Source organism: Hippocampus guttulatus, chromosome 10, assembly GCF_054856545.1.
Source record: "Hippocampus guttulatus isolate MCC_2025c chromosome 10, RoL_Hgut_1.0, whole genome shotgun sequence".
Classification (NCBI taxonomy): domain Eukaryota; kingdom Metazoa; phylum Chordata; class Actinopteri; order Syngnathiformes; family Syngnathidae; genus Hippocampus; species Hippocampus guttulatus.
In genome coordinates, this window is record NC_141270.1 from 5767268 (window position 1) to 5793508 (window position 26241).

General features: G+C 43.2%; 1 protein-coding gene and 1 long non-coding RNA gene across 5 annotated transcripts in view; one reads left to right on the top strand and one right to left on the bottom strand.

The window, feature by feature from the left end:
* The first annotated feature begins 133 nt into the window (after positions 1-133).
* LOC147199037 (uncharacterized) lies at positions 134-4495 on the top strand. The gene is made up of 2 exons (XR_015102026.1): positions 134-257; positions 2971-4495. It is a non-coding gene; the product is annotated as an uncharacterized LOC147199037 (long non-coding RNA).
* The window catches only part of ehbp1 (EH domain binding protein 1), a 105383-nt gene continuing 80232 nt past the window's right edge, over positions 1091-26241 (bottom strand). For all 4 annotated transcript variants that reach the window (XM_086121883.1, XM_086121884.1, XM_086121885.1 and 1 more), the window contains 4 exons: positions 11081-11180; positions 10420-10493; positions 2951-3065; positions 1091-1839 (listed from right to left, as the gene is read on the bottom strand). In XM_086121883.1, coding sequence (XP_085978009.1) covers positions 1749-1839; positions 2951-3065; positions 10420-10493; positions 11081-11180 — 380 coding nt within the window. In that variant the 3' untranslated portion in view covers positions 1091-1748. The remainder of the gene's footprint in view (positions 1840-2950; positions 3066-10419; positions 10494-11080; positions 11181-26241) is intronic.

The following is a 26241-nucleotide window of genomic DNA, read 5'->3' on the forward strand; positions in this document are numbered from 1 at the left end:
TCTAATCCCAAATTGTGCTTGAATTCCTTTCTGAGCCGCTAAAACTCAGGATTAAGGCGGCCAGGAGAAGGAGGAGGGAAAAGTTGCTCCCTCCATCCCTCCTTCATCCATCTATACTTCCATAAATCCATCCGCAGGATGGAGCAGCACCAGTGCAGTGGATGCGGTCGTGGACGTGGGGCCTATGGATGTGTTGATATGGATTCTTTTTACTCGTACGAGAGGATTTTTTTTTTTTGAGATTTCAATAATGGCTGGTAAGGATTCTTTATTCTTCGATAAATGTGCGTGGAAATTAATTAATTCATACAAAACTTTACAAAATATTAAAAATATAATTTCAATTATATAATCGTGCCAGTGTGCAATAAATTAGGAGACGGAACAAAAATATTTTGACAGCGTCATCCGAGTCGACAATCAAAAAGGGCCCTCCCCCCTCAACTGTCCCATTTTAATTCATCTATTCTATTAATTTTAATCCCTGATGTGACAAGTGTAATAAAACAAAGTCAAGTGGGGCTGATTAATATTGTGAAAGTTAGAGTAACGAGGAGGAGTAGGAGGAAGAAGAGGTGTGCTGTCACTCTTCATTTGTTCGCCTTCCTTACGAGAGACACGGAGGGAGGGGGTGAATCAGAGTGCGACGAGGCCGCCACGCAGCGCCTCCTCGCCAGCTACGCTTCCGCCAGCGTGCCGCTGTGGAGCACCGGAGCTGTGGAAGTCACGAAGATTTTAGATTTTCTATTTTTTTCATGTAAAATTTGGAATGGTGCAATTGACGATGACCAGCATGCTCAATCAAAGTGAATCAAAGTGACGAGTTAACTCGCTGGGGAATTAAACAGCATGGGGAAAAACTGAGTTGATACTTGTGTTCAGTGGACCACTTTTAACAATGACACAAAAATACATCTTAAAAAGAATAAAGCTATGTTCGACTATTTCAGTTTGTCAGAATTCAACTAATATAAATGTTTCAACCACCATTTTACAAAAAAAAAAGTTTTCAAGAAACCCACCCTTTTTCTTACAAAACATGTAAAAATCTTGAGTAAAACAATTTTAAAAGTCTGGAAGCAAGTCTAAGTGGAGTATGAAATGTACAAGGACTTTATTGAAGGTTGGTCTTGAAGCCAGTGGAATAAATAAAAGTGAAAAATGTGAGAGCTCATAGAAGAAGATACACGTGGAAGCAAACCTCAATAAATAGGAATTCAAACAGGAAAACAAAGTGATAGTAGTTTTACATACAAGCAGCTTATAGGACAATAAATAAGACTTTCTTTTAACTTTGACTGCATGACTCTTTGAGAGAAAAAAGCATATTCTTGCAAGCTTTTATGAGGAAAATATACAGAAAAGTTTCGTGAGAAAAAAATGTTTTCTTTTTTGGTAAACTGCATTCAAGCAAAAGAAAAAAAATAACAAGTAGTAATGGACAATTTAAGATTTTTTTTTTACAGTAAAAAGATGCAAAGTGAATGAAATAAAAGATACAAACACCTTTTTGACCTCTTTTTTTGATTTTGAAAAACTCCACCTGCTCACTGTCCAAAATCAGAAATCAAACCAAAACATCAGACATTTTTGTACCTGGACCGTTCCCGTTTACATCACAATACCCATAAAAATCCCCGTAAAAGTACCGCTTTTAAAGCATGAAAATGGTAAACCCACCAAACAAGGTGACATGACGCCACGCGTACAATCCTTTTGTTCGTGTTGCTCTTGACGTTGTTGTGTTGTCACTGAAGGATGCACTTCTCCTCTTTCTTGGCCATCTTACCTTTGTTTTGCTCCAGCGTCCTCTCCAGGTGCTCATCCTCCTCCTCGGCTCTGTGATGGACACAAAGAGCAACGTAAAAAAAAAAGGCAAAAAAAAACAGCAAAAATTCAGGTTGATGCCAAAACACCCCCCCCCCCCCCCAAAACAGGATCAAAATTAGATAAAAAGCATCAAAATAATGTCAAAAACGGAAAATCAAAAGAACATAGGGATTAAAAAAACAAAACAGGTCAACAAAAAATGATTTGAATTGGAAAATCAATTTTGATTTGGATTTCAAAGATGTGAATGCATCAAATTGAACCAAATCCAATCATTCCACTTTAAAATACATCGAGAAACTTATCGAATCATCTTTCGTTGGCGAAACCTGCTATAGGAAGGACAACAAGACACTGATTGCATCATACCCTCTCGAACTCAGCCGTCTCGAATCGAATCGTAATGCCACTGAATCAACCCGAATCGACTCATCTCCCAATAACGCTTTCTTAAATCATAAACACGATTTTTGCTGTTTGGCTTACAACAAACTGCAAATTTAGCACAGCGGCGACATCTTCCAAATCTGTGTGGCAACGATAAGACCCATCAACGACCACATTCCTCAAATGGCGACTGTCCCTAAGATGAGCGGTAGAAGACAAAACTAAATGCCTCCCTTCAATCAACGCAACGGCTCTTGTAAATAAATGACTCTCTTTTGCACCCTCAGAAGAAAGGTTTATTCGTTCATCGATGACAGATTACGCTTCGTTTTGTTTTTCCGAATTGCGATTTCTTTTTCTGGCATGAAAAAGAGCCATTTATTTGAGGCAGGCATTTATCCTTGGTCTAATTTCCTGAAGATGTTAGGGACAGACTATTTGAGGAAATAATGTGCACTGCGCTTCCTTATAGTAGCAAGAAATCATTTCGAGGACTTGTTTACTGTATTGATCAATCGTCACTTTTGTAAACAAAGAGGTGAGAACACCCCAGTACAGACACTGATCTCTCGAGTCTTGACAGGAAAGAGGGGCCATGTCGTCAAGGTACTTCCAATGGCCTCCCCTGGGAATGACTTTTTTTTTTCATCGCTTAGGAGATGCTGCTGCTGGTTGATGATGATGATGTTAGCATTTGGTATCGGAGCAGGGCTAGCGTGCGCCTGCGACTTACTCTTTCTCCTGGGCGTCCAGGTCCCGGACCAGGGCATCCCGTTTGTTGACCAGAAGGACCAGCTCGTCCAGCAGAAGCTGTTCACGACGCTTCTGGGCTTCCGTCTTCTGCCAGTCTGAGGGCACAAAAAGCAACACGAACCACAATGACAAACTGTCAACAAGAGGCAGCGGTTTTTTTTTTCCTCTCCCTCAAACGTCACATTTGGGGGGGTGCCTCGAAAAGCTCGGACATCAAGAAAAGTGGATGAGTTGGGGTTTAACTGCATGAGGACGTTTGACCAACGGGAAACTAGGAGGGTGAAATGTTGAAACGTCAAAGGGAATGACAACTACTCATTTGCAGGGCTACAGTTTAAATGTGGTTAAAAATTTGTGACTTTTTTCAATCCAATATTGTTTTTATGTTTTCAATACCCCCCACCCCAACACAGCAAAGGAAGGCATTTATTTAAGAGAGGTGTTTACTTTTCAATTTATTAGAGCACAAATTGTCTTTAGTTGCGAATGAAAAAAAACCCCCCCAACATTTTTGTATTTTTTTTTCCATTGAGTGCTTCAGTATTCTGTGGAAGGATTGATTCTAATATGGCACTCTTCTTTCAGTCCAATGTTCTACTGGTGAACTTTTCCATCTTCTCTTTACGCATTCTTCGTTACGTTTTCGTCATGATGTGGAAAATTGAGCCATTTTTATTGATGTCAATTTATTTTGGGATAAAATGAAATGAGTTGCTGCTACTTTGAGGGACTGTCATTTTTCATCTGATAGTTTTGAGTTGTAATTTCTGTGTGTAATATTTGTGTTTTTTTGGGAAATTTTCTCCACATTATCTTTGTATTTTCTTTGCATTTTATTTTTTCCCCTCGTGGGAAAACGGGAAGCATTTATGTAAGGGGGCATTTATTTTTGGCACAAATTGTATTTAATTGCCAATAATTTCAAGGATGGTCTTCAGGTTACTTCAAAACATCAGAGCACAGAATTCTTTTTCAAAAGGTTTGGCTTTTTCAAATGCCAAAAAGTGATGGGAGTGCACGGAAGAAGTTTCTCGAATTGATGTACATGACTGAGTCATCACCAACGACACGCTGATCATGTGCCACTTTTTGTAAACAAGTGACCAAACAAAAAGGTGGGGGGGGGGCACCCCCCCCCCCCCACCCCCATCATCCCTCCTGACTCCGGTCTCCAGAGTCTGAACAGGAAGGGCCCCCACGGGCTCTCACAGGGGTTCAGGTAGGACCCCCAACCAAATCCCCATCCGCTTGCCCCAGGAGGAGGAGGAGGAGGAGGAGGACGGGGGGTGGGGCGTCCACAGGGGCTCACATCCGCCCCCGGTGCCACACAGAAAAGACCACGTGCCCCGCCACGGCATTCTAATCACTCGAGCCGCTAATTAAAACATTTGATTGGCTCACAAAAAATTCCCATTGGCAGACAACTTGAACGTCAGCACCTCGCCTCCCATTTATAGTTCAAGACATATTGATTGAGCAATTCATGTATCCAACATGATTAAAAATAAACGGGTTGTGTTGATTATTGCCTGTGTGTGTGTGTGTGTGGGGGGGGGTGTCCAAAAAGGTCTGAGCAGACTCCTGATTGGTCCATGTCATCACTTTGAAGCGGAGCACTGAGCGAAATGAACACAGTTCCAATATTTGTCCTCTTGCTTGCCACCCCCCCACCCCAAAAAAAAAACAAAAAAAACCACACAAATTTACTCTGAAGGGAGAAATGTAAACCCCACAGCCATTTTGTGCAAATGTGTCCGCTCTCCTGCACAATTCACAGCCAGTATGCCAAACGGTGACAAATGAACCCCCTACACTGCACAATTTATGTTTAAAGAAAGAATAAGAACAGATCAAGAGTACGTCGTGTCGAAAAAAAATAGTTCTGTGATACTCAGTTCTCATTGGGTCAATGCATCTTTGACCCAGTAATCCCAAAGCAGTGAGGCCACAACATGATGAAAAAGGTCCATCGCACGTGGGCACGTTTTCTCAAATTGTGGGCAGTTTTTCCCTCTATATTTAAAAAGACAAAGTCATGTAGAAAGAGGAATAGTTTACAGGTGTTCGGTCGCCATTCTCAGCTAGATGTGTCCAATATACCCAAATCCTCAGCAACAAAGTTGCCTCACAACACGGTGGTACAGAAAGTTTAAAACAATAACACACACAAAAAAAAAAAAAAAAAAAAAAAAAAAAAAAAACAACCTTCCCACAAGAACAGAGTGGAATGCTGGGAAAAGAAAATCATCTTCAGAGCTCCTCTCAGCCCAAAAGTTGGTGCGTGCAGCTTAGTGTGTGTGTGTGTTGGGGAGGGAGAGATCAGGGTTGGGGGCATGGTGCTGTCAATCAACCATCTCTCGGTCCCGCCCCCCTCATTAGGAAGGTAAACAATAAAGAGAGGAGATGAGAGATGCTGAGAGCAGAGCAGGCTGGGTAAGGAGACACCCGCCAAGGAACACAACACCCTGCAGACGTTATGCAGCAACCCCCCCACCCACCCACACATTAACCCCGCCCCTCACGGAGAGGTTCCACATAGGGGGAAACCTTGCCCACTGTTGGCACGGTGGCTGCATATTCAGATTAAGTCTGGCCGAGCACGGCGCTGGTAACCATGTGAGTCGGCACAAGGCACACAAGAATGCGCTGGTCCAATCCCTATAACCCCCGCCCCCCCCCAGGCCTGTATGTAACCGCCCCCCCCCCACCCCAATGCATTCATGTGAGAAAAGAGCGCTCCAAACAAGTAAGGAGACGTTGATCTTTGCTTCATAAGAAGCAACACAATTCGCTTTTTTTCTTTCCGTCGTTTTGGCGTCTCCCCGCCTGGCACATGTTGGCTAAAATCCAAATGGAAGAGGAAAAAAAAGTGTCAGCGGTAAAGAAGAGACAGACGTAAAAGCTGTCAGCTTTGACGTGACCCGACCGTGGCGTGAAGATGAAATGTGCGCGGCAAAGCAACAGGTGGCACGCCAACTCAAAGTTGTCATTTCAGCCAATCACAAGCGAGGAGTGTTTTTCCGGAAGAGACGCGCTAAAGTAAATTTGCAGAAAAGGGGAATATTGAAATGAAAATAATAAATCGCCACAATGTTTGCTTTGTTTTTAAATCGAGAAAAAAAAATTGTGACCCCCGCCAAAAATATTCATTTTTTCCCCCCCACAACATAATCTGTGTCCGCAAATTCCAGGAACATTTTAGGATCATAAAAATGCAAATCATGTATTTCCAAATGTGTGCAATTGAAATCACTTTTGTGACATGAAAAAAAAAAAAGACTTTTTTACGCATTCCAAGGCCCACCAAAATCTGCTTCGTCATTTTAGATAAATATGCCGCAAAAAATCCTTATTTGAAAACCAAAACTCAAAAAAACGGAGAAACAAAAGCAAACGTTTATGAAGCATGTAGGTACTAAAAAAACAAAACAAAACAAAACAAAACGTTTTTCATCACAATAAAAACTCTGACCGCACAAAAAAAGGTGGCGGTAAAACTCAAGTATTTAATTTTCGCCAGTCAGAAGCTTCTTCCCGGAAGAGGTACAAACATAAAATACGCCTGTTACTTGATTGTTTGTATGTACATTGGAACCATGATTTTTTTTTTGGGGGGGGGGGGGGGTGTTTTTTCCCAAGTTTTAAAACAATTTATTTAAATTAGTTTTCTGGTTTTATTGGCGCTTTTGTCGAGCACCAGCAACAAAAAGGGAAAAAGAAAGATGCAAGGGCAGCAAATCGTCTGAGAACAAAACACGGCAGCCGTCCTTGGCTAAACGTTAGCTGCGTAGCAACGCGAACAATCTTGCTGCATATACTCGCCACGCTGACACACAAAATAAATATGACTCCATCCGTCCCGAAAGAGTCGGCGACATCATGAAAACTCACCGATATGATCGCATTCCACAGTCAAGCTAATCAATGGAGGCCAAGGCGCCGCCCCCCCCGTGCCTTACAAAAGCCCAAATAGATTTACAAACTCTGTGCGTGTGTGTTTTTGTGTGAGTGTGAGTGTGTGTGTGTGTGTGTGTGTGTGTGTGTGTTAAGCTCCTGCATAGGATTACATATTGATTTTAAACATATAAAAAAAAACAGCTTATCATATCAAAGCGTAACAGGAAAAACTCCAGGACCCGACTATGCATAAATCCCTTTTAGATGCTGAGAGGGCGCCTGGTTTACAACACACAGACACGCACAAGCGTGCACACGCACGCACACACAAACGCACGCACACACATTCAGAAGCAGAGGTGTGAATGTGTAAGCAGATAAAGAGGCCATAGTGGATCAATTTTGTGGCGGTGAGATGAGAGCGTGGCATACAGATGGCATTTCCCCGTCTGGCATCCCACCAACACACACACAAGCGCAAAAACACACACACACGCGCGCGCGCACACACTCTCAACAACAACAAAATGTCTATCTGCACGCCTCCCCAAACATGTCATACGGCTCACCACGTAAGCATTTGCTTGGTGTTTACCGTATTTCCTCAAATATTGGCCCTCAACCAACTAGACGGCACGCCCCAATTAACACAGATAAACACCTCCCTCAAATAGACGCCAACCTTTTTCTTCCATTTCTAATGACGTTACAGATTGATTTTGTCACTAAGCAATGTTGTGAGTGTCGGTGTTTATTGTTGTGGGAGTCTCACCGTTTTTCAACTCAGTCTTGCATGAGTTATCTATCCACTTGAGACAAATAAACGGGACCCTCAGCGGTTTAGTCCTGAGCCTGTTTGAACACCGTAAACAGTCTTGCACGGAGCCTATTATATGCCCCAAAGCTTAGTTTAAAAGATGATCTTGTGCGGAGTCCAGTATTGTTTATTATTTCAGTCATTATGTTCCTGTCACAAATTTCTTCCTTGTAGTCCCTCGCAGCCCTTTTTTAGACCGAGCGATTGCTAGCTTATACCGAACGTACAATACAAAATATCATAGGCTAGTGAAAAAATAACCAAGCATGAATGTCGCCATAATTATAAACCTTGATCGCAGGCAATAGAAACATATGTAAAACGACCATACGACAATTCTAGCAGGCATATATTCTTTATCCTTCGCAACTATCTATTGCCAGTTAGTTGAGATGGTCTTACTGTATCATCACATCTATGTGGAGTATGACTGTATGCATCTTACTGTGCGCTTTTGGCCAAGGCACTCGCACCAGAATGAGCATCACTATGCCCATTGAATTATCATGATGCACAAACTATTTATTTACAAGTGTTTTTAGTTTAGCAAATTACACCCATAAAACAAGGCACAACTCTATTCAGAAATGTGCCTCCGCCTTCTGCAATTAAGTAAATAAATGTTGGCGACCGCTATTTGCCGCAATACGAAATTGTGTATGACTCTTAGATTATTTTAGAGGGGTGTATGTGTTTGTACAGGTCTATCTCCGTCTGGATGTGTGTGTGTGTGTGTGTGTGAGAGAGAGAGAGAGAGAGATGGACTGGCCAACCAAATCGACAATCGCTCTCACGCCTGGCCGTCGCTCAATGGGCCTGACCAAGCACCAAATAAGAGTCACTGACGCACGCAAAAGCACGCACACGCACACACGCACATTTGAGTGACACCATCGACAAAGCAGCTCGATACGATAAATAACTAAAACGGAAGCCAGCGTGGCGTGCTCGCTCGCTCCCGCTCGACTATGCATGTCTGCCCCACCCTCCCTCCATAGTCCCCCCTCCCCCTCTGCTCTCGTGCTAATTACAATTGATTTATGATGGCGCAGGTAGCTTATCAGTGAAATGACAATGGTCGCATGGAGGCTGTCGAGGGGAGTGGTGGTCTTATGGTGGGGCGGGGTGGTCAATGTCGAATAGCAAAATCAATTAGCATTGATTGGCCAAAGGTTCATTTTGCCAAAGAGGACGACGTCGAAGGGGATTAAACTTTCCCCTGGACGCTCCCAGCTCCACTTGGCTCCCGACAACTTTGATATGACACAATGGCGGTGGGATGCTTAACGCGCTTTGGATAATAAAAAGTGCAGCGTGGTTCTGCAATCAAGCATCGGCTAGTTGGGCCTCGACGGCCGAGGAAACGCGATAGCATTGATCAAGTATCAGCCAGTGAAATCCCTGGCAGGACCGCAATCTAATCCACATCCACACAATTAACATCAAGCTCATCACATACACACACAACACAGAATGACCAAAGTGCGCAATATAACGCGGACACACACACACCAGCTTTTTCATGAAAACACTACTGATGGAATGTGAGTATTGTTGTGTACTGTTGTTTTCGCCTTTCCTCAAATGTTTTAATAAAATCAGCCCTCTACACACAGTTATGACATCATAAAACTGTTTTTTGGGGGGGGGGGTGACATTTTCTGCTACCATTCAATGGGCATTGTGCTGCTCCTTCTTGTGTGCATGATGTGTCCACCTGGGGGAATTATAATCTAGACAGCTATATATGGAGACATCAAAGCTCCTCAGTAAGCCGCAGTAATATCAGTCGTTCTTTGCAGAGGATAAGGAATATATGACGTTTCTTAAAAGGGTTATAACACCGATGCTATTAGCAGAATTTAAGGTGTTCAGAGCTCGAGACGAAGTTGTTGGGGTTTTTTTTAGGAGCACAGTGGCCTCTAACCCGAAATTTGGGGTGCGCGCTGCAAAAAGACTCGTGTAAATGTTCACATTTCCACTGATTTTTACTGTATTTCTGATAAAAAGGGCTGAAGTGCTGAGCGGCAACCCCCCAAAAATTAAGATTAAAAAATAAATCAATACATTTGTAAATTTACCGGTTGCACAAGCGATGATGGATGAAAAATTTACTTGTAGTGTCTCAATTTTTAGCGGCAAACTGCCACCATTTAGGGGTCGTTTGGGACCCTGAAGTTATGGATTTATTTTAAAATCTCAAATCAATCTCAAATTTCAAACCAAACAATTGGCCGAATGATGTCTCGTATCTTCAAAAACTTCCAAATTGGGTCACTTGTATCTCAAGGCACCAGTATACTGTATAATGTACACTTTTGTACATTTCCATTAGTCTTTCTATAGTTCCCATTAAGATAGCAGATGAAATTGAACAATTTTCTTGTTCAAATAAACACTGATGAATTCTCCTATTGTTTTGTGTCTGTTTATAAAATAAATAATAATCAACTTCAACCGGGAGTGACAAACGCAAGCTAGTCTCTTGTTTCGAGAACTTGGTGAGACAGAGTGAGAACAGGCACGAAAGGAAGGCTTGAATGAGTTTCTGAATGTTACAACTACATTTTAAAAAACGGCTTCACTATACTGCTGAATTCCACGTATCAATATTGTTTGATAAGATACATCCTGAACCATTTTGGCGTCAATGTGCATTCCGAGCAGCGCCTGAAGGCAGCGCGCCAGCGCCGGCTATGCATCTGTGTGTGCGTGTGTGCGTGCGCGCACGTTACCTTCGATGGCCAGCATTGCTCTGAGCTCTCTGTTGAGTAGTTCGAAGCGTCTCTCCAGGTCGTGCTCCTTCTCCCTGCAGGCGGGAGGGAGGAGCAAAGTTCATCAATATGTTAATGACTAAATCATTACGGCAGGACGCCCACATAAATAAACATCGATTGCCACACTTGCTGGAACCTTCTCACACTTTTAATCTAGTGCCGCGCACGCATACACACAGCCGTCGGTGTGTCTGTCTGTGTGAAATGACATCACGGCAGGTGTGTGCGTGCGCGTGTGTGTGTGTGGCACAAATTCAATTCTTTCCTCTTTCAGCCATATTAAAAAATGAGCCCTAATAGAATTTGTCCTTGACGCTCGTCTTTCCCGCACAAAGAGGGACCACAAAGGCCTCATAATAAGCCCTTCTGTCAATTGGCCACTTTAAACGCCCTCCTCCCCCCAACTCTTTGGTCGTGATATAATGTGATTAGGAATACTTCAATCTCGCCGCTCGCACGCTTCGACATCCGTGCAAATGTGCGTGTGCGCGCGCGTGTGTGGACCAGCTGAGTACACACACATACATGCGCAGACACGAGCAACAGACGCATATAATGTGCACATTTCTATTGATTTCATGTCAATCAATGAGAGAGTAAGTACGCGACTTGAACGTACAGCAGAGAGAGTTGGTTCTGTCTCCTGATGAGGGCGTTCTTCTTGTTGACCAGCATGAACCACTCCTGCATCATGGCCTCCTCCTCCTCCTTGTTGTTGCCTGCACGTACACACACGCACACACGTTAAAAATGCAAAAGCAGGGAGGACGGTACAGAATGTTACCTTATTATAATAGTTATTTTTCGAGCTTTTTATTTTTTTCATACAGATGAAAAAGAGCACATGTGCAACGAATCACATCTGTCTCAGTTTACAGTTCACTTACAACTTGCATATACTGTAAATACAAAAAGGTACATTTTCAAATCTGGTTCAATTGTTCTGAGACAATAAATATTGGGGGAAAAATAGACAACACAGGTTGACATCCTCAAAACAAATTAAATAATTAGCTAAAAATGTCTACTATTGACACATTAAAAAAAACTTTTCAACCATTTCTTAAAAACAATACTTTGAAACTATTCATTGTATCATCACCAAGTTCCGTCCCCCCCCTACATTATAATATATTAAAAGGCAATGAATAAGAAGATTAAATTGGAAAAGGGCCATTAAAGGGCACTCAAAGGTGACAAGTCCAACTGGACAAGGTATTTAATTTACGGTGGTTGCAATGGATGAGAATTTTTATTGAATTATAGGGTTGGCATATTCTACCCCATTGCTTTGGTGGCCCGCATATGGCCCACAAGCTGCAGGTTGCATACGGCCAATAAATAAATAGCGTGTAATATGATGACTAATTATAGAGGCCGTCATATAAAAGCTATCAATATTTGTCAGAAAGCCATGTGTGTACATTGTCGTTGGTGTGATGTCATTCCATTATGGATGGCAGGCGATGAAAGCCACACGTCGGGATTTAGCACCGCGCTGGATTACTGTAGTCAACTTTCAAATGGACGTCGGCAGCGGGATAAAGGCGGGTCAGTGTGCCGCCCGCGAGTCCAATAAAACAAGCAAATAATCGCTGCAAATATTAAGCTCCTGTGACATTGTGGCGGCCTGTGAGACGAACACCACGGCGGATTAGAAATATCCCCCCGGCCCCCGCCCCACCACACACACACAAAACGCCTGCCAAGCAGAAGCTGCTTTTTATATGAGTGAGGAGGCGAGGAAAGGAGGAAGCTGGATGATACAATGAGACAATCTGAGGATGTCGGATGAAACCTTCGTTTTTTTTTTATTGATTATTGATGACATCACCGTGTTTTACGGACCATCAAGCGCACCGTATTATTAGGCGCAATATGTACGGTTCTCTCTCTCTCTCTATTTAAGATGCATCGAGTTATAAGGCGCATTGTTATTCTTCAGCACTGTATGTTAAGGAGTTTGTTCTCATTATACTCTATGTTTATTTACTAGATTTAGTACTATGATGCTAGGGTCAGACAGGACATGCGATATCAGGGGGCGCCGCATGTCTCGCTTGCTTCTGTTTGCCATGCAAGTACACAGAGTTTTTTGGTCAGAATTTTGCCTTGGTAAAAGTCACCACATTCGAATGAAAGAATGACATTCAGGGTATTTCAAAGGCAAAGTATGCCAAGGCTTAGAGACATGAGATGCAGCCCATCATTCATTGACTTCCATGTCGGCGCTCAGACACCGGGCATCCATGGCGGCTCCTGCGGGGGCCATTGTGACATGCTTTCAGCCTTCCTACATACTATATCTCAGCTCAAGGCACTTACACGCCGCGTTTGATCAAGAAAAGGGACCAATTGATGGCCTCATTCAACGCTGCTAACATGGCGGCCACGATGGCGAGAAGCGCACACAGATACGATCACGCGCTGTCACAAATACACACACAAGGTACAAGCAAATGCACGTAAGGCAACACGCCAACTATCTGATTGACTTTGGCGAGTGGATTCAATGACAGGAACAAGCGGCCTCTGTTAGGAGGAGGCTGGCCTAGCCGGTTAGCTTTAGCACACCTTGTTAACAGCTTGGGAAACTCAACACGAAAGAAAGAGCCAACCATACTAAAATGCGCTGAAGATAAACATCTTGGCAACACAGAAAGAAGACAGCCAGAGGCAGTGTAATTTTGTCATTGAATGATGATACAGACTTAAAAACCGCGCACAATTCAACACATCAAGTCGTTAACAAACAACAAAAACAAAACGGGTTGCCTGTGAAGTTAATTTCCAGGACTTCATAATGTGTGTCTTTTTAAAAAAACCTTTAGCAGAAACATGAATGCCAGCAATGTAAATAAAGAAAGTGTGCAGATGCATGTAGTCATTCAGAATGCATTGGCGACGACGAGAAAAGACATAAAAGCGCAATCGACAGCATCGTTAGCATTAGCGTCCATCAGAAGCGCACTAGTGAGCCGAGCGAGGTGATTTACAACCTGCGTCTACTTCGCTCTTGGGTGTTTTTATTTCAGCCCTTCAATGACCTGATTCATTATTATTGTCACGAGGGCCATTATCAACACACACCTCCACATTAGGCAGATGAAGAGCTGGGCCGCACTTCAGGTAATTAATATCGCGGAGAAGAAGGCCTTGCTCACCTGCCGACACCTCCCCCACTCTAAAAGCTTTTTCATTAGCCGGCCCGTTAGCGTACAAGCCCCGGGAACAAAGGCCTCGTTTACGATCACCTCGGCTCGACGGGGAGCCCCCCGCAGGATGCCCGTGGCTTGGTGTGTGAGTGTAAAGAGAAGCGAGGAGAGGCTATCCCCGCTCATAATCTCAGCACAAAAGGCATCATCCTATTAACGACGTGATCTGGCGCTACACGGGAGGCTGGCTTTTATTATGAAGGTGAGTGGCTGATATAGGGAGCCTGGGTTATTAGCTTCGGGACAAGGGCAGGTATGGTGGAGGAGAAGAAGAGACCCCACGCTAGCCCCCACACACACACCCTTCGCCATTCATCAGCTCGCTCGGCCCTTTGAGGGATGCTTTCTATTTAGATTCAATGACATGACAAGAGATTCCTCAAACAAACACGGGACAACAGCGGGAATGCTCGCTGGGAATAACACCCACCTGAGGGAAAACATGTCGAGATGATGCGGAAGTCCAAAAGATTTTTTCATGTCAACATGGACCATTATAGGATTATTTCCACCAATACTTATTGCGCCGTACGTTTCCTGTACATTACGACGAGAAAGGAAATAGAAGCGTACGTTATAAATCGTCCCACATAACTGGCCAATCAATTGGTTTCATTCGGAATAGCTTTTCCGCTAAGAAAAATTTCCACTGAGATTTCAGATGCAAATGTGTCCCCCCCCCCCTCCCTGAGAGAAATGCCAGTCCAGATGCAGCCATATAAGACCACAGTGCGACCAAAGTTCATTTTTATTTTTTTTAAAGTTCATTTAAAAAAATGTAAACCGAGATTTAAGACACATTTCTTCATCAAGCCTCCGCCAAATGCATGTCGCGTGACTACTTTTGTCGGCGACAGTGATCCGACAGGCGTGAGTAAAATTGCAGCTACCGCTTATGCTAATGCTGCCGGGCGCGGAAAGGAGGAAACCCGGCTCGTACAACTAATAACCTCTAAAAGCTCCTTTAGGGCCCACAATATGGAAGCATTTTGGCACACGGTTAAGAGATGGAAATCACACTGTCGACAAGACCCGGACTATTTCCTGTAAGTGCTTCAAGGAACTTTGCCAATTTGCGTTGAACATAAATAAATATACATGGACATAAATCATTAAAATATTCCATATTCTATTAATGGATTTGAGAAAATTTGTGTGGGGTCAGAAATCGACATTTTAACTTTGGTGTACCGTTTACAGTCCCAGCAGCAAGCGACACCCGGCCTACGTGCTGTAAGTGAGGGGTGAAGGAGAACTTTTGAGGGACGCTAACACTCTTCCAAACGCGGGGATACTTGAGACACACACATGCGCACACGCACACACTCGTTCTCGGCAGTCCTCCATTCTGCTCCTGTACGGCATCAAAAAAGGCGGCGATGACCCCGGTGGTGTAGCTTATTAACCCCTCCATCAGCTCTTATCAGCCAATGAATAGCTCCGTCATCTGGCCCTCCTCATCCTCATCTTCTTCCCTAACGTCAACGTTTTTTTTCCCAGGCTCATCGCCAAGGCTTTTTCTTTTCCAGGCCCATAATATAAAACACAGACAGACACGCACACACATATCATTTTAAAGCACACAAAAATACACACGCACACACACAAAAAAAAAAAGGGGGTGGGGAGGCAATGTCGTCATTCTCCGGAGCCTCCTCGATTGTTGCAGGCCAGAAAACATCAACAGCTGAATTGGTGAATGGCAGATCTCTCCTCTCCTGAGCTTTGAAGGTATTAAGAGCCCTCCTCTCCTCTTCAATGTGCCGCTTTAAATGCTTTTCCTCTCTTCTTTGCCTCTTTTTTTGTCAAGCAGGGGCCACCCAGCAGAAGGCAACTGATGCAAAACAGTGCGGTAATCCCTCCCAACCACGACCCCACCTCACCCACCACCATCCATCCTTCTTGCACGGTAACATTAACCGTGGGATTTAGTTCATGTACAGTGAACCTCGGCTAAATCACAAATGTTATCAAATGACTGCTTGTTGCGGATTTTTGAAGCAAATTTAAATTTGAGTGCCACGCACCTTGGGTGTGATACGACATTAAAGTAACTTCCATGCTGATTTCTATAAGCCCTTCTACACGGTTCATCTTTGTATGTTGATATCAAGCAAACGGATTTCGGGAGACAAACTGATACGCTTTGATATTAAATTCCATTTGATTTTATGTGTCAGTTTTAGGGTAAATTTAAACGAATAGATTTAAATGTGATGTAATTATTTCAAAAACCCTGTGAAATGAATTCACAGATTTGTTTCTAAACACATACATGCAAGATTAGTGCTTAAAACATTAGGAGACCGATACCTGCGTAATGGTGAATTGTGAAGTGGAAGCGTTATACTGCTCATCGACATTTCAGTTTTCCCAAATGAGACAGTTGGGTTGTGGTTCAAATGGAGGTGCGCGAACCACCCCAAGAACATAAGAACTTGAGCTACTTCGTTCACGCCAGCAGTTATCGGGCACAATTGCAACATGCAGATAGCCAGCTAGCTATGCCTCCATCATGAAAATGCATTTTTCCCTCGGTTATTCTGCTAGCATGGCTGCTTAGAGTGCCTCATTGTCAATTATGAATGCACACAGAGGAAAAAAACGGGAGAGCGAGGAGGGGTCACAAAAAAAAAAAATAATTCTGACTTGATAGCCAGCATGTGGATAATCCAGTTAATTTAGATACTTTAAATGTGTTTAAAAGTGTTGGGAGTGGCAAAAACAAACCAAAAAAGTTGTTTTTTTTCCGTGGATTTTCACCAGGCGCACCTGGAATGTCTCCCCACTGATAAACAAGGATTTACTGCATTTTTTTGGCTCACTGCATCCAAACTGGGGCGGACACAAGGGTGTCTCCTCAACCCCTTTGCAAATTTTTGTCATTTCCCCCAAAGTATCAGACGGCGGTTCGCCCTAAAAACATGCTTAAACATCCCCGCACACAACCTGGCATAATGTTGGTGTTACGGGACGCCTGTTGATAAGCGGTGGCTCGGCGGGGCTAAGCAGAGGCTAAGCCAGGTACTTTAGCTCCCCCGAGTGCGCGTATTTACACACACAGTGAGGTGTGAAGCTCGCCGGGGGAGCTTAGACAACGGGGGTGTGGGTGTTTAGGTTGGCGGAGAGTTGACTTATGCTACTGTCAACTTTAGCTGCCCTGGCCGCAGCGTTAATTGGCGCAGGCTTAGGGCAAACGTTTTAGAGGTGGGCTCAACGTGTCGGGCCCACAGTGTCGTGTTTCGGGCAGGGACAGCACGCGGAGTTTATTAAGCGTCTTTCACCACACACTGCAGGTCTTTTTTTTTGTTTGTGTTGATGTGTTGACAAGAGGGGGACTGAGTCAATCTTTGGAAGTGGTATCAGACCCAGAAGAGGGCGGGGCACCTTCTGTGTTTAAGTGCCGCAAGACAAATAAGAGCTTGACATCAGTTTCACTTATCAACATAACTTTGATGGACAGGTTGATGAAGTGATAATAGTAACAGGACGCATGAAAAAGTCTCTCGGACCCATGTCTGAAACCGAACAGGACAATCTGAAGCAGCCGTTCTCAGGCTGGAAAGCTAGAAAAAAATTAATTAGCTTCCAAACTAGTTTCGCTGATCATCGTAAAAGGGGAAATGGTGGTGCAAGGGCCTGTTCATCAACGCTCGCAACTTGAGTTGAACTTGTTGTTACTTTAGTTTAGCACCAATTTGCTCCAGTCTCAGGCTAGCGTATTTTTGTGAATGAGGGAGCGATTGACTGTGTCGCAGCGATAACACCCTGAGGAGGACCCCTGCCCTCCTCGTCCATTCGTTGACGGACAGCTACAGGCTTTTTTAGCATAAGTAGCTCCGCCTGCCCCATTAGCCACATGTGTATGTGTGCGCGCGTGAGTGTATGCGTGTGTGTCTGTGTGTGAAGAGGGGGGGGTGCAAGCTTGACCCCCCAGGGGTAGATGTTAGAACAAATTTGAGGGGTGTCATATTACACGCCTGGTGACATTTGGGGGGAGGGGACGAGGGGGTTTGATGGTGAAATGCTTAATGAATTTCTCTGTGACGGTTGGCTAACAATATTAGTCATCCTCCTTTTACTTCCTGTGTTCAGGAATAAGTAGAGGTGGCAAAGGTCCTCTGGCAAAAAAGTCGAATTATATATTCAATTTAAGTAAAACAGTATCAGTCATTTTAAATGTATGTATATGTGTGTGTGTGTGTGTGTGTGTGTGTGTGTGTGTGTGTGTGTGTGTGTGTGTGTGTGTGTGTGTTTATCAGCCGCAGTGCAGCATCAACTATTGGCAAGAAAGGGTTATTTGATGTCTAATTTTATTTTATTTTTTTGCCTTCAGTATGAGTGGCCGGTATCGGCATCTTTCAAGAGAATACCCGATACCTTGAAATAAGGCCAGTTTCAGCCCGATACCGATACTCGCCAATCTTGAGTAACAAGTGGTTGACAAAGTGTGGAGTACAGTAGAAAGTTTTTCAATTGTCAGGAGTAAAAGTAAAAAGTCAACCGGAAAAAAAAATACTCAAAGAATGTAGAGCGGAAAAAAAATTACTTACGCTTCTGGGATTTATGCTGGCTATTTTTTCCACGTTGTTTCCTTATTTTTTAATAAACCATTTTAGTTGTGTTAGTGCAAATATATTGATTTTTTCCCCTCTAAGATATAAAAAAAAGTTGTCCATTTTTGGACACGGGATAATTTTCTCACAATGTTCTTAGTTTTACAATCAGCAGATTGTGGAAACAAACTGGAATTAAAAAAACAAATAAAATTCAAAACGACGACATGAAGTGATGTTAGTTAAAACTTTATCCAGTAAAAGAAAGAAAAAAAATCAATTAAACAATTAAAAAAAAAACTATTCTATATCTGTATGGCCACAAACCATGCTGAATGGAGGATAAAAATCCAACAAAATTGAGTACAGCAACGAAGTATTTGTTTTTTTGTTACTTCCGACCATTGCCCATACATCTCATGGATTGATTTGAGAGGTCGACATTCCGCCCATGATTTAACTTGGCAATGGATTCCATTCATTGAAGTCAACAACTTTCAGGTTTTAGCGTTAAAGTGGCTAAAATTGCTTGTGTCGCCACATGAACTCAAAACACACGCGCACACACACACACGCACGCACGCACGCACGCACGCACACACACACACACACACACACACACAAACGTTGAAATAGATATTTAAATGGGAATGTATTGGGAAACACAGCTGTTGGTATTTGTAGCCCGGAGTGCTGATTACAATGGGGAAATGGGGATGAGTGTGTACGGGGGTCTGGTTGGGGGCTATTGTTGGCTGGCCAGCAGCTGTGTTAGCAAGTGAATGGCGTAATTACCAGGGCCAAACCTCCGTCATTAACCCACATTGTCCAACGTCACCGCCGCCGTTACCATGAGAAAGACGCCGTTAATTGAGCGGCCGGGCCCGCGAATTCTGCGACATTTTTCAACGTTTCACACACATTTTACAGTAGAAATAAACAAAAATACAGCAGGAAAAAAATTATCCCTTTTAGACCAGATCTAAAGACTAGTATTTATTCACCGTATTTTGTACTTTGGTACAAAACTGAGCTCGCCCCTCTCACTGTAGTAGGACTACATTCCTTAACAATCCAATCAACACACAAAAACAATTAAGTGAATAATAATAATAATAATAATAAAGGATCAATACTGTTTTTTAAGTCATGCATTGGACTAGTAATTCTCCAACTATTTTATAAAGTGCCCCAGAAAAGTCTCCAACACATTCTAAAGCTAACAGGTGGTTAAGAATGGCGCCGCCTTAAATGGAAAATATATTGTGATAAAATGAACAAAAAAAACAAAAACAGTTGTCTGTATGTAATGTAAAAAGAGGAAAAAAATCAAATAAAGGATAAACGACTCGGATAATGGATGGATGGATAAAATAGATGCAATTTGGCTTGATATATGTGACAATATTAAAATAAAATCTGTATTGAAATATTTGTAAATGCAAATAAAGAAACACAACACAACTATTCATCCATTCATTCATTCTTTCTCCTAACCGCTTATTCTTACGAGTCATGGGCATGTTGCTGCTTATTCCGGATGTCTTTTGGGCAAGAGGCAGGGTGCACGCTGAACACCAGCCAATCGCAGAAAACAGAAATACAAATAATAAAAATCGAATGTCTATGATTTGGTTACAGTAGCTGTAAGTCACAACCCCCCCCACAACTTTTGTTGTATCAATGGGTGTAAATAAAACATGACATTTTTGAAAAAATCTTTAAAATTGGGTAAAAGTTGTATCCATAGAACAAATACAAACGTCAGATTTGGCTGTAACAAAGCAATGAATAAAATAAAATGTCTGACTCGTAAGTAACATAATACAAAAAGATACAAAATAAAATGTCTCCAATTTGGATATCTGTATGGATGGTATGGTATGTAAACCCCCACCCCCTCCCAAATAATAAGAAACAATAAAGGGCAAGGTTTAAATTTCATTCTGAAGCAAACAGGTGGTTCTAACTTGATCAGATGCACCCTAATACAGCATATAAATATACTCGACTAAAATAAACACATTTTTCACGAAATTTTGTGTCTTACTCGTGAAACCGCTGTCTGTGGGAGCTTGAGAACAAGGCGAACAAGTGTGGAACTTTGATGTAATGCTTATGCGCATGCGTACGTGTGTTGCAAGGGGTCCGGGGGCACACAGGCGGTTGATGAAAGCATTGGCGGGATGCTCCAATAAAGAGCAGATTATCATAAGCGGCCATTGTCCACCTCTCAATTCTCTCTCCAAGGCTAGCCCACCCGCCCCCCCAACCCCCCATCTCATACACACACACAGAAAATGTTAATCGTCCTTTTTTGCTGGCACGCCAAGGCCACGCAACGGAAAGAGATTGAAGAAAGCGGCGAGAAAACAAAGCACGCACAACAAAATGTAACTTACACGTCCCCAGGCAAGTGGCTCCGCACACTCCCACTAACCCCCCCCCCCCCCCCACCCCCGACCTCCTCACGCGCCCCTCTCTCCAACCCCCCCGTTGACTCTGTCCACCCCGCTCGTTTTATCTGAGGATTGTCAGACAATGCCTAGAGGATCCCGTTCCCTAATCTTCCTAAAAATCCCCCTTTCATCCCCACTGTTAAAGAATGTATGAAAGGTTGACATGGAGCTGGAGAACACAAGAAAAGGGGGTGGGGGTATGTTTAGGGGGGGAGGGTGGGGTATAGTGCACATCTGGGAGTGTGGTGTCACCGCATTGGGTGGACCGCTGAGTTTGCCTGCGCCGACTCTTAATTAAATTGTTGTGCCGCTCCAACATTCAAATGGCCGCCGGGATTAACAGAATGAGCGGGAGTAAAGGCAAAAGGGTTGGGAGGGTTTGGGGGGGGGGGTTAATCTGTGTTCTGACCCGGCTGAACCCCGGAGTCACACTCACACACACACATACACACATGCACACATACACACACACATTTTCACACAAAACAAAGCAAAAAAAAAAAAGCCTTTGTTTTGCACCCTCAAAGGCAAGCAAAAGGCAATGGGTTTTTAAGGCACTGATCCTGAGCGGTCTTTTCTTCTCCAATCCTCTATGTTGGGGATTCCCATACTGCAGGGGTGCGCCGGATTAGAAGTGTCAGGCCGAAAACTGAAATTCTTCGCAACTGGAGCAGCGCCCATCTGTCTAGAAGACGTAATTTGAATTTTGTAGCAAGTGGAATACTAGATAGTTGGTCTTTGAAGGGTCCCCGGAAATGGCCCATGTTGAATGGCTTCTTCAGAATTTTTTTGGTGGCATTACTAACGACAGACACCTCTAGCAAATTTTGCCTTGCTAAGGGATACTGAATTTGGGGACTTCAATTTCAAAATATTTCTATACGTTTGTCCTGGTAAATGCCCTAAAATGGCTCTTTCAAAGCAAAATGTCAGATTTCCGGTGTCTTTTCAGGCATGGCCTGTTGAAACCTTTTTGTGGGTCTATCCATGACAGACATGTCTACTGAATTCTGGGTTGTTAAAAGATACTGTCTTTATGAGCTTACTTTTCAAGACATTTCAACAGCATGCAGTAAGTGTTTTAAGAACCCCTGGTAAGTGTATGGCTCTTACAAAGCAAAATGGCAGACTTACTGTGCCTTTTCCATCATGGCTTCTTGACTTTTTTGTGGGTCTACTCGTGATAAACAGGCCTACCGAATTTAATGTGTCCAAGGATACGAGCTAAGGAGGCTGAATTTTCAAGTAAAGTCACAGTAAAAACACGAAACGCTGACAAAAGAGGCAAAGTCTTGATTAAAAAGCCGCAACAACGAGCGCCGTACAAATCCCGCAGCGTGCCAAGCAACCAGAGTATTATGGCCATCGCACTTTTCCTCGTGCGGCCGGTGGAAGATTAGAGCGGTTATCCCATTAAAGTTGCTAAAATGCCATTCTTGTGTCTTTAAGCCCTGCGCTGGGGAGGTCAAGACGAGTCCGCCGGCGCTTACAAGGCGGCCGCATTGGTAATCTGCCCAAAGTTACAATGATTACGGCTAAGCTTCATCAGCAGAAAAGAAGTGGGCCCTGCTCATATACTTAAAGCTGTTTGTGTGCTTTTTTGTTGTTGTTTTTTTTTTTAAATTGTTGAGATGCAAACTTGAGAAAGAGTGGACATCGCCCCGACGTGAACCTTTAGTCAAACTCAACGTTCATGGCAGATTAGGACGACCGACAAGTTTGAATCATCAGGAATATCAACACACGGTCGTTCGATATCCATGTGAGGGATAATCTCTCCTAATCTGCTGGTAACACATCACTTGAACTCAATGTATCATGCAGGACATCAAGCTAAATGCTACACAAGTAACTTGGGAGTGTACTCCTGTCCCGACAAATATCACATGTACAAATATTAATACCATCGTATATGTCATTGATAAATAAGATGATGCAAAATGCTATGCAAATGATAAGAGTGCACTCCTGCCCTGATAAATTAAACATTTTGATTATCCATGTTTGATTCATTCATAGTATATATGAGATGAAGCTAAATGCACCACAAATAATGGTGCACTACTGCCAAGACGCAGCACCAGCCCGTAAGATTTTAAAATGCCTTTCCCGCCTGCATTAAAAAAAATATATATATATTCACACATAAGATGGAGCTAATGCTAAATGCAATAGTCTGCACTAGGGGTGCTCAGCTTCAATGTTGGAGGGGGTGGGAGGGGGGGACACACTTTTTCATCAATGCTACTGGGGGCCACGCACTTCTTCGCCAGATGTATAGGGGGTGGAGGGGGGGGGGTGCCATTTTTAAATATGAACAAAGCCTATAAGGCCTAGTCACATGAGAGCATGGGGCCATAAAAGACCCATTTGTCAGCGCAACTAAGACTTGATTGACATGTGGTGATTGGAGAGACTTCAACTTTAAACTAGAGTCAACAGCCCTGACAAACTTAACATTTACATGAATACCGTGACTTTATTTATTCATACACAAGTAATACAGGAAGAGTGAACACTACTGCCAAGACCAAAATGAAAGTACAGTATAAGTAAATGAATGGGAATCATTTTTTTTTTGGACTCAAACATGAGCGAAACTAAATTCTACGCAAATAATGAGAGTTCACTTCTGCCCGGACAAACTTCACTTTTACATGAATACGGTGGTTTTAGTCAGTCATGTGGGCTAGTGACCTCGGCCGGCATTGTTCCTCCGCCTTGCTTTTATGGGCGTACTGAAGGTTAAGCTGCGAGGACGAAGAAGCATTGAAATGTGTCATGTAGCCTTTTGCGCTCAAAATCCCCTTTTTGAAAATGTCTCCTATTTACCCACAAGTCCCGTTTTGAAAACGGCGGTATCACCTGCCACAATGGCCGCAATTATCCCAATAATGGCACTCATAGCGTGGCCACAAAGCTGGCCGTCACCTAGTGCCACGTTTGATAAGAGATAAACAAGCGGCGAGGAGGAGAGGAGATTAACATATGCTTAAAAAAATCACACTCAGGCGATAAGATTGACTTCGGTTTTTTTTCTTCTTCTTCTTTCTTTAATCTGCTTTTGTGTCTGCCAAGAGACTAGAGCAGAATGTATCCTGCGTGAAGAGCTTCCTGTACGTTACACGTGGAGCCAAACCGCCCACACATTACCGATTGGACAGTCAATGGAAGGAAAAAAAGATAATATGCATGTACAGTACATATGTGTGCGCGTTTTAAATAGTGTAAGTGTCTCTGCCATGCCACATCTGTAGGTCCATTGCACTGAAATGCTAGGTGACTACGTGTTAGCAAGACCAAAAGCACATATTTACGACAGGCTTTACAATGTGGTTTATATTGTTCTCAATCTACAATGTTTTGTGGTTACGATACAATCTCGCTTTGTCACAAAATGAGAAATGCGTGTTTTTTCCATTTGATTGTTTTCCATTTGTTGCCCTGAAGTGTTTCTATATAAATATTTGCTGTATCTATGACGTTACGACTGCGCTAGGTTAATGGTCAAGGGTCCAGTGGGATTTGAAGAAAATCGTTTGATTCAAATGTATGTATTCCTTTTTTAATAACTTGATATCCTTGAAAATGTTAATTATAATTATATATACATTAAAAATATAGTTTTTAAGTGATCTCATGTCAGTATATTTAACCTATATCATTATACAGTGTTCTCCCGCTTGATCGCAGTTTTTTGGGGACCCCATCCATCATTGTGTGCCCTTAAAATCAAGCTACACACCAAATGCTGATTTCTGGCATACTGTTACACCACTACCACCCACACACCTCCTCTACCCACAGACACACACAACCCCCCCCCCCCTACTTCAACCGACCCCCACCCCCCCAAATTGGGGCATAATGCAGCATTGGGCGGCATTTTCTATTAGGCGTCGGTCCTCCCCAGATGCCTCCAAAGTAATTGGGGTGGTTAATTTATTTACTCAGCGGCAGTTCACAGAACATTAAATAATAGAGATAATTGAACAAGAATTGTCAAGTGTCTTCTGATATCACACACATTACAGCGGGGGAGTGTGCACGCGTCAAACTCCCATTTTCATGCGCCCATTGTTTGTGGTAATTAAGTACACAGATTTATTCCTTGGTTGCCTTCCAAGCTTATGGCGAGCGCCATTGTTGTTCTCCATTAATATGTAATCAGTAAATAGTTTAATTTCCTAATCTGCGGTTGGAGAATTCACTTTCTAACAACTCTTAATTACTGCGGGGGCTCTAATGAGCGTCGGCCGTTGGCCAATCAGGAGGCAGGGGCGCGGGTCCAGTTGGGGGGCGAATTTGAATTCCTGTGACGCCGCTGCCTGTGCACTAATGAACTTGTTATTCTTGCACCGCTGGGAGCGCTGTCCTTCACACATTAGTAGCAGCATTAGCTCGCTGCTAAGCCTACACCTGCCGAATATGGATGAGGCCTATTGTCCTACATCAGGAATAGTTGTGCGTTTTAGCGCCACGTCAATTCTCTCGCACCATTAATGGCCTCCATTGTCTTTCAAAAGAGGTGGGTGGACATCTCATTAAGGACGCCTTTAAGTCAACAAGATTCCAGCTAGTTGCTAAAATGTAGCAGCAGGTGAAGGTACAAACGATGACCACTTTATCACAATTGGGAGATGGAGTATTTCATGAATATCGTCACTGAATATGCAGTACATACGGTTTGCTTCAATCAATATAAAAATTGTGCCACAAAAGGTGGTATTTAAATTTAAAGAAAATTCTGGACTGCATTAAATTCGGTATTTTCACAAAAAGAATATTCATCCATTCACCCATTTTCTAATCTGCTCATCCTCACGAGGGTTGTAGAAAAACTTACCTATTTGCTATTTTTGTGCTGAGGCCAAAGCATGCTGCCATTTTATGGCATCTCTGGGTAATTCCGGTATAGTATAAACCTTTTTTTTTGAAGGGGGGGGGGGGTTCAGCACTCACAGATTTTCCCGATTCACTACAGGGCTTGGTCTGTATTCCCTGGAGTAAAATCATTTTAACACTTTTGCAACACTTTTTGTAAAGACCAACATTTTACACATAATCCTTCCAACCGTGAGATGGTTCAGTGGCACAAACGGGTCTCGTATTTCTCCAATTTCACAAGCAAGTAAGGTCACTCTTTTCTTTTCCTTTTTTGACTTGCGTCCTAACAAGTCGTTACCTCATAGACAAATCTTACAACCCCTCCACACCCCCCCTCCAAAAAAAAGCAGGGACCGCACTTTGGTACGCGTGGATGTGTATACGTAGATTCGTAAAGTGTGTCGACGCTTGTGTCCCCCCTTCCACACACCTTCCTTCCTCCCTCATCCTTTTTTCTTCCCTTTGACTCACCCCCGTCTTCCCTTACACAGCATATCAAGCGAGGCCAGATATGTATTTGGGCGAGGAGGGTGTGTGTGTGTGTGTGTGTGTGTGTGTGTGTGTGTGTGTGTGTGTGCGCACGGTTGAGCGCACTGTTCAATGGAGAGTGAGCGCAGGGCCGGCCGGCTGGCAAGCCAAACCAAATGGTGGCGGCGCAGACTT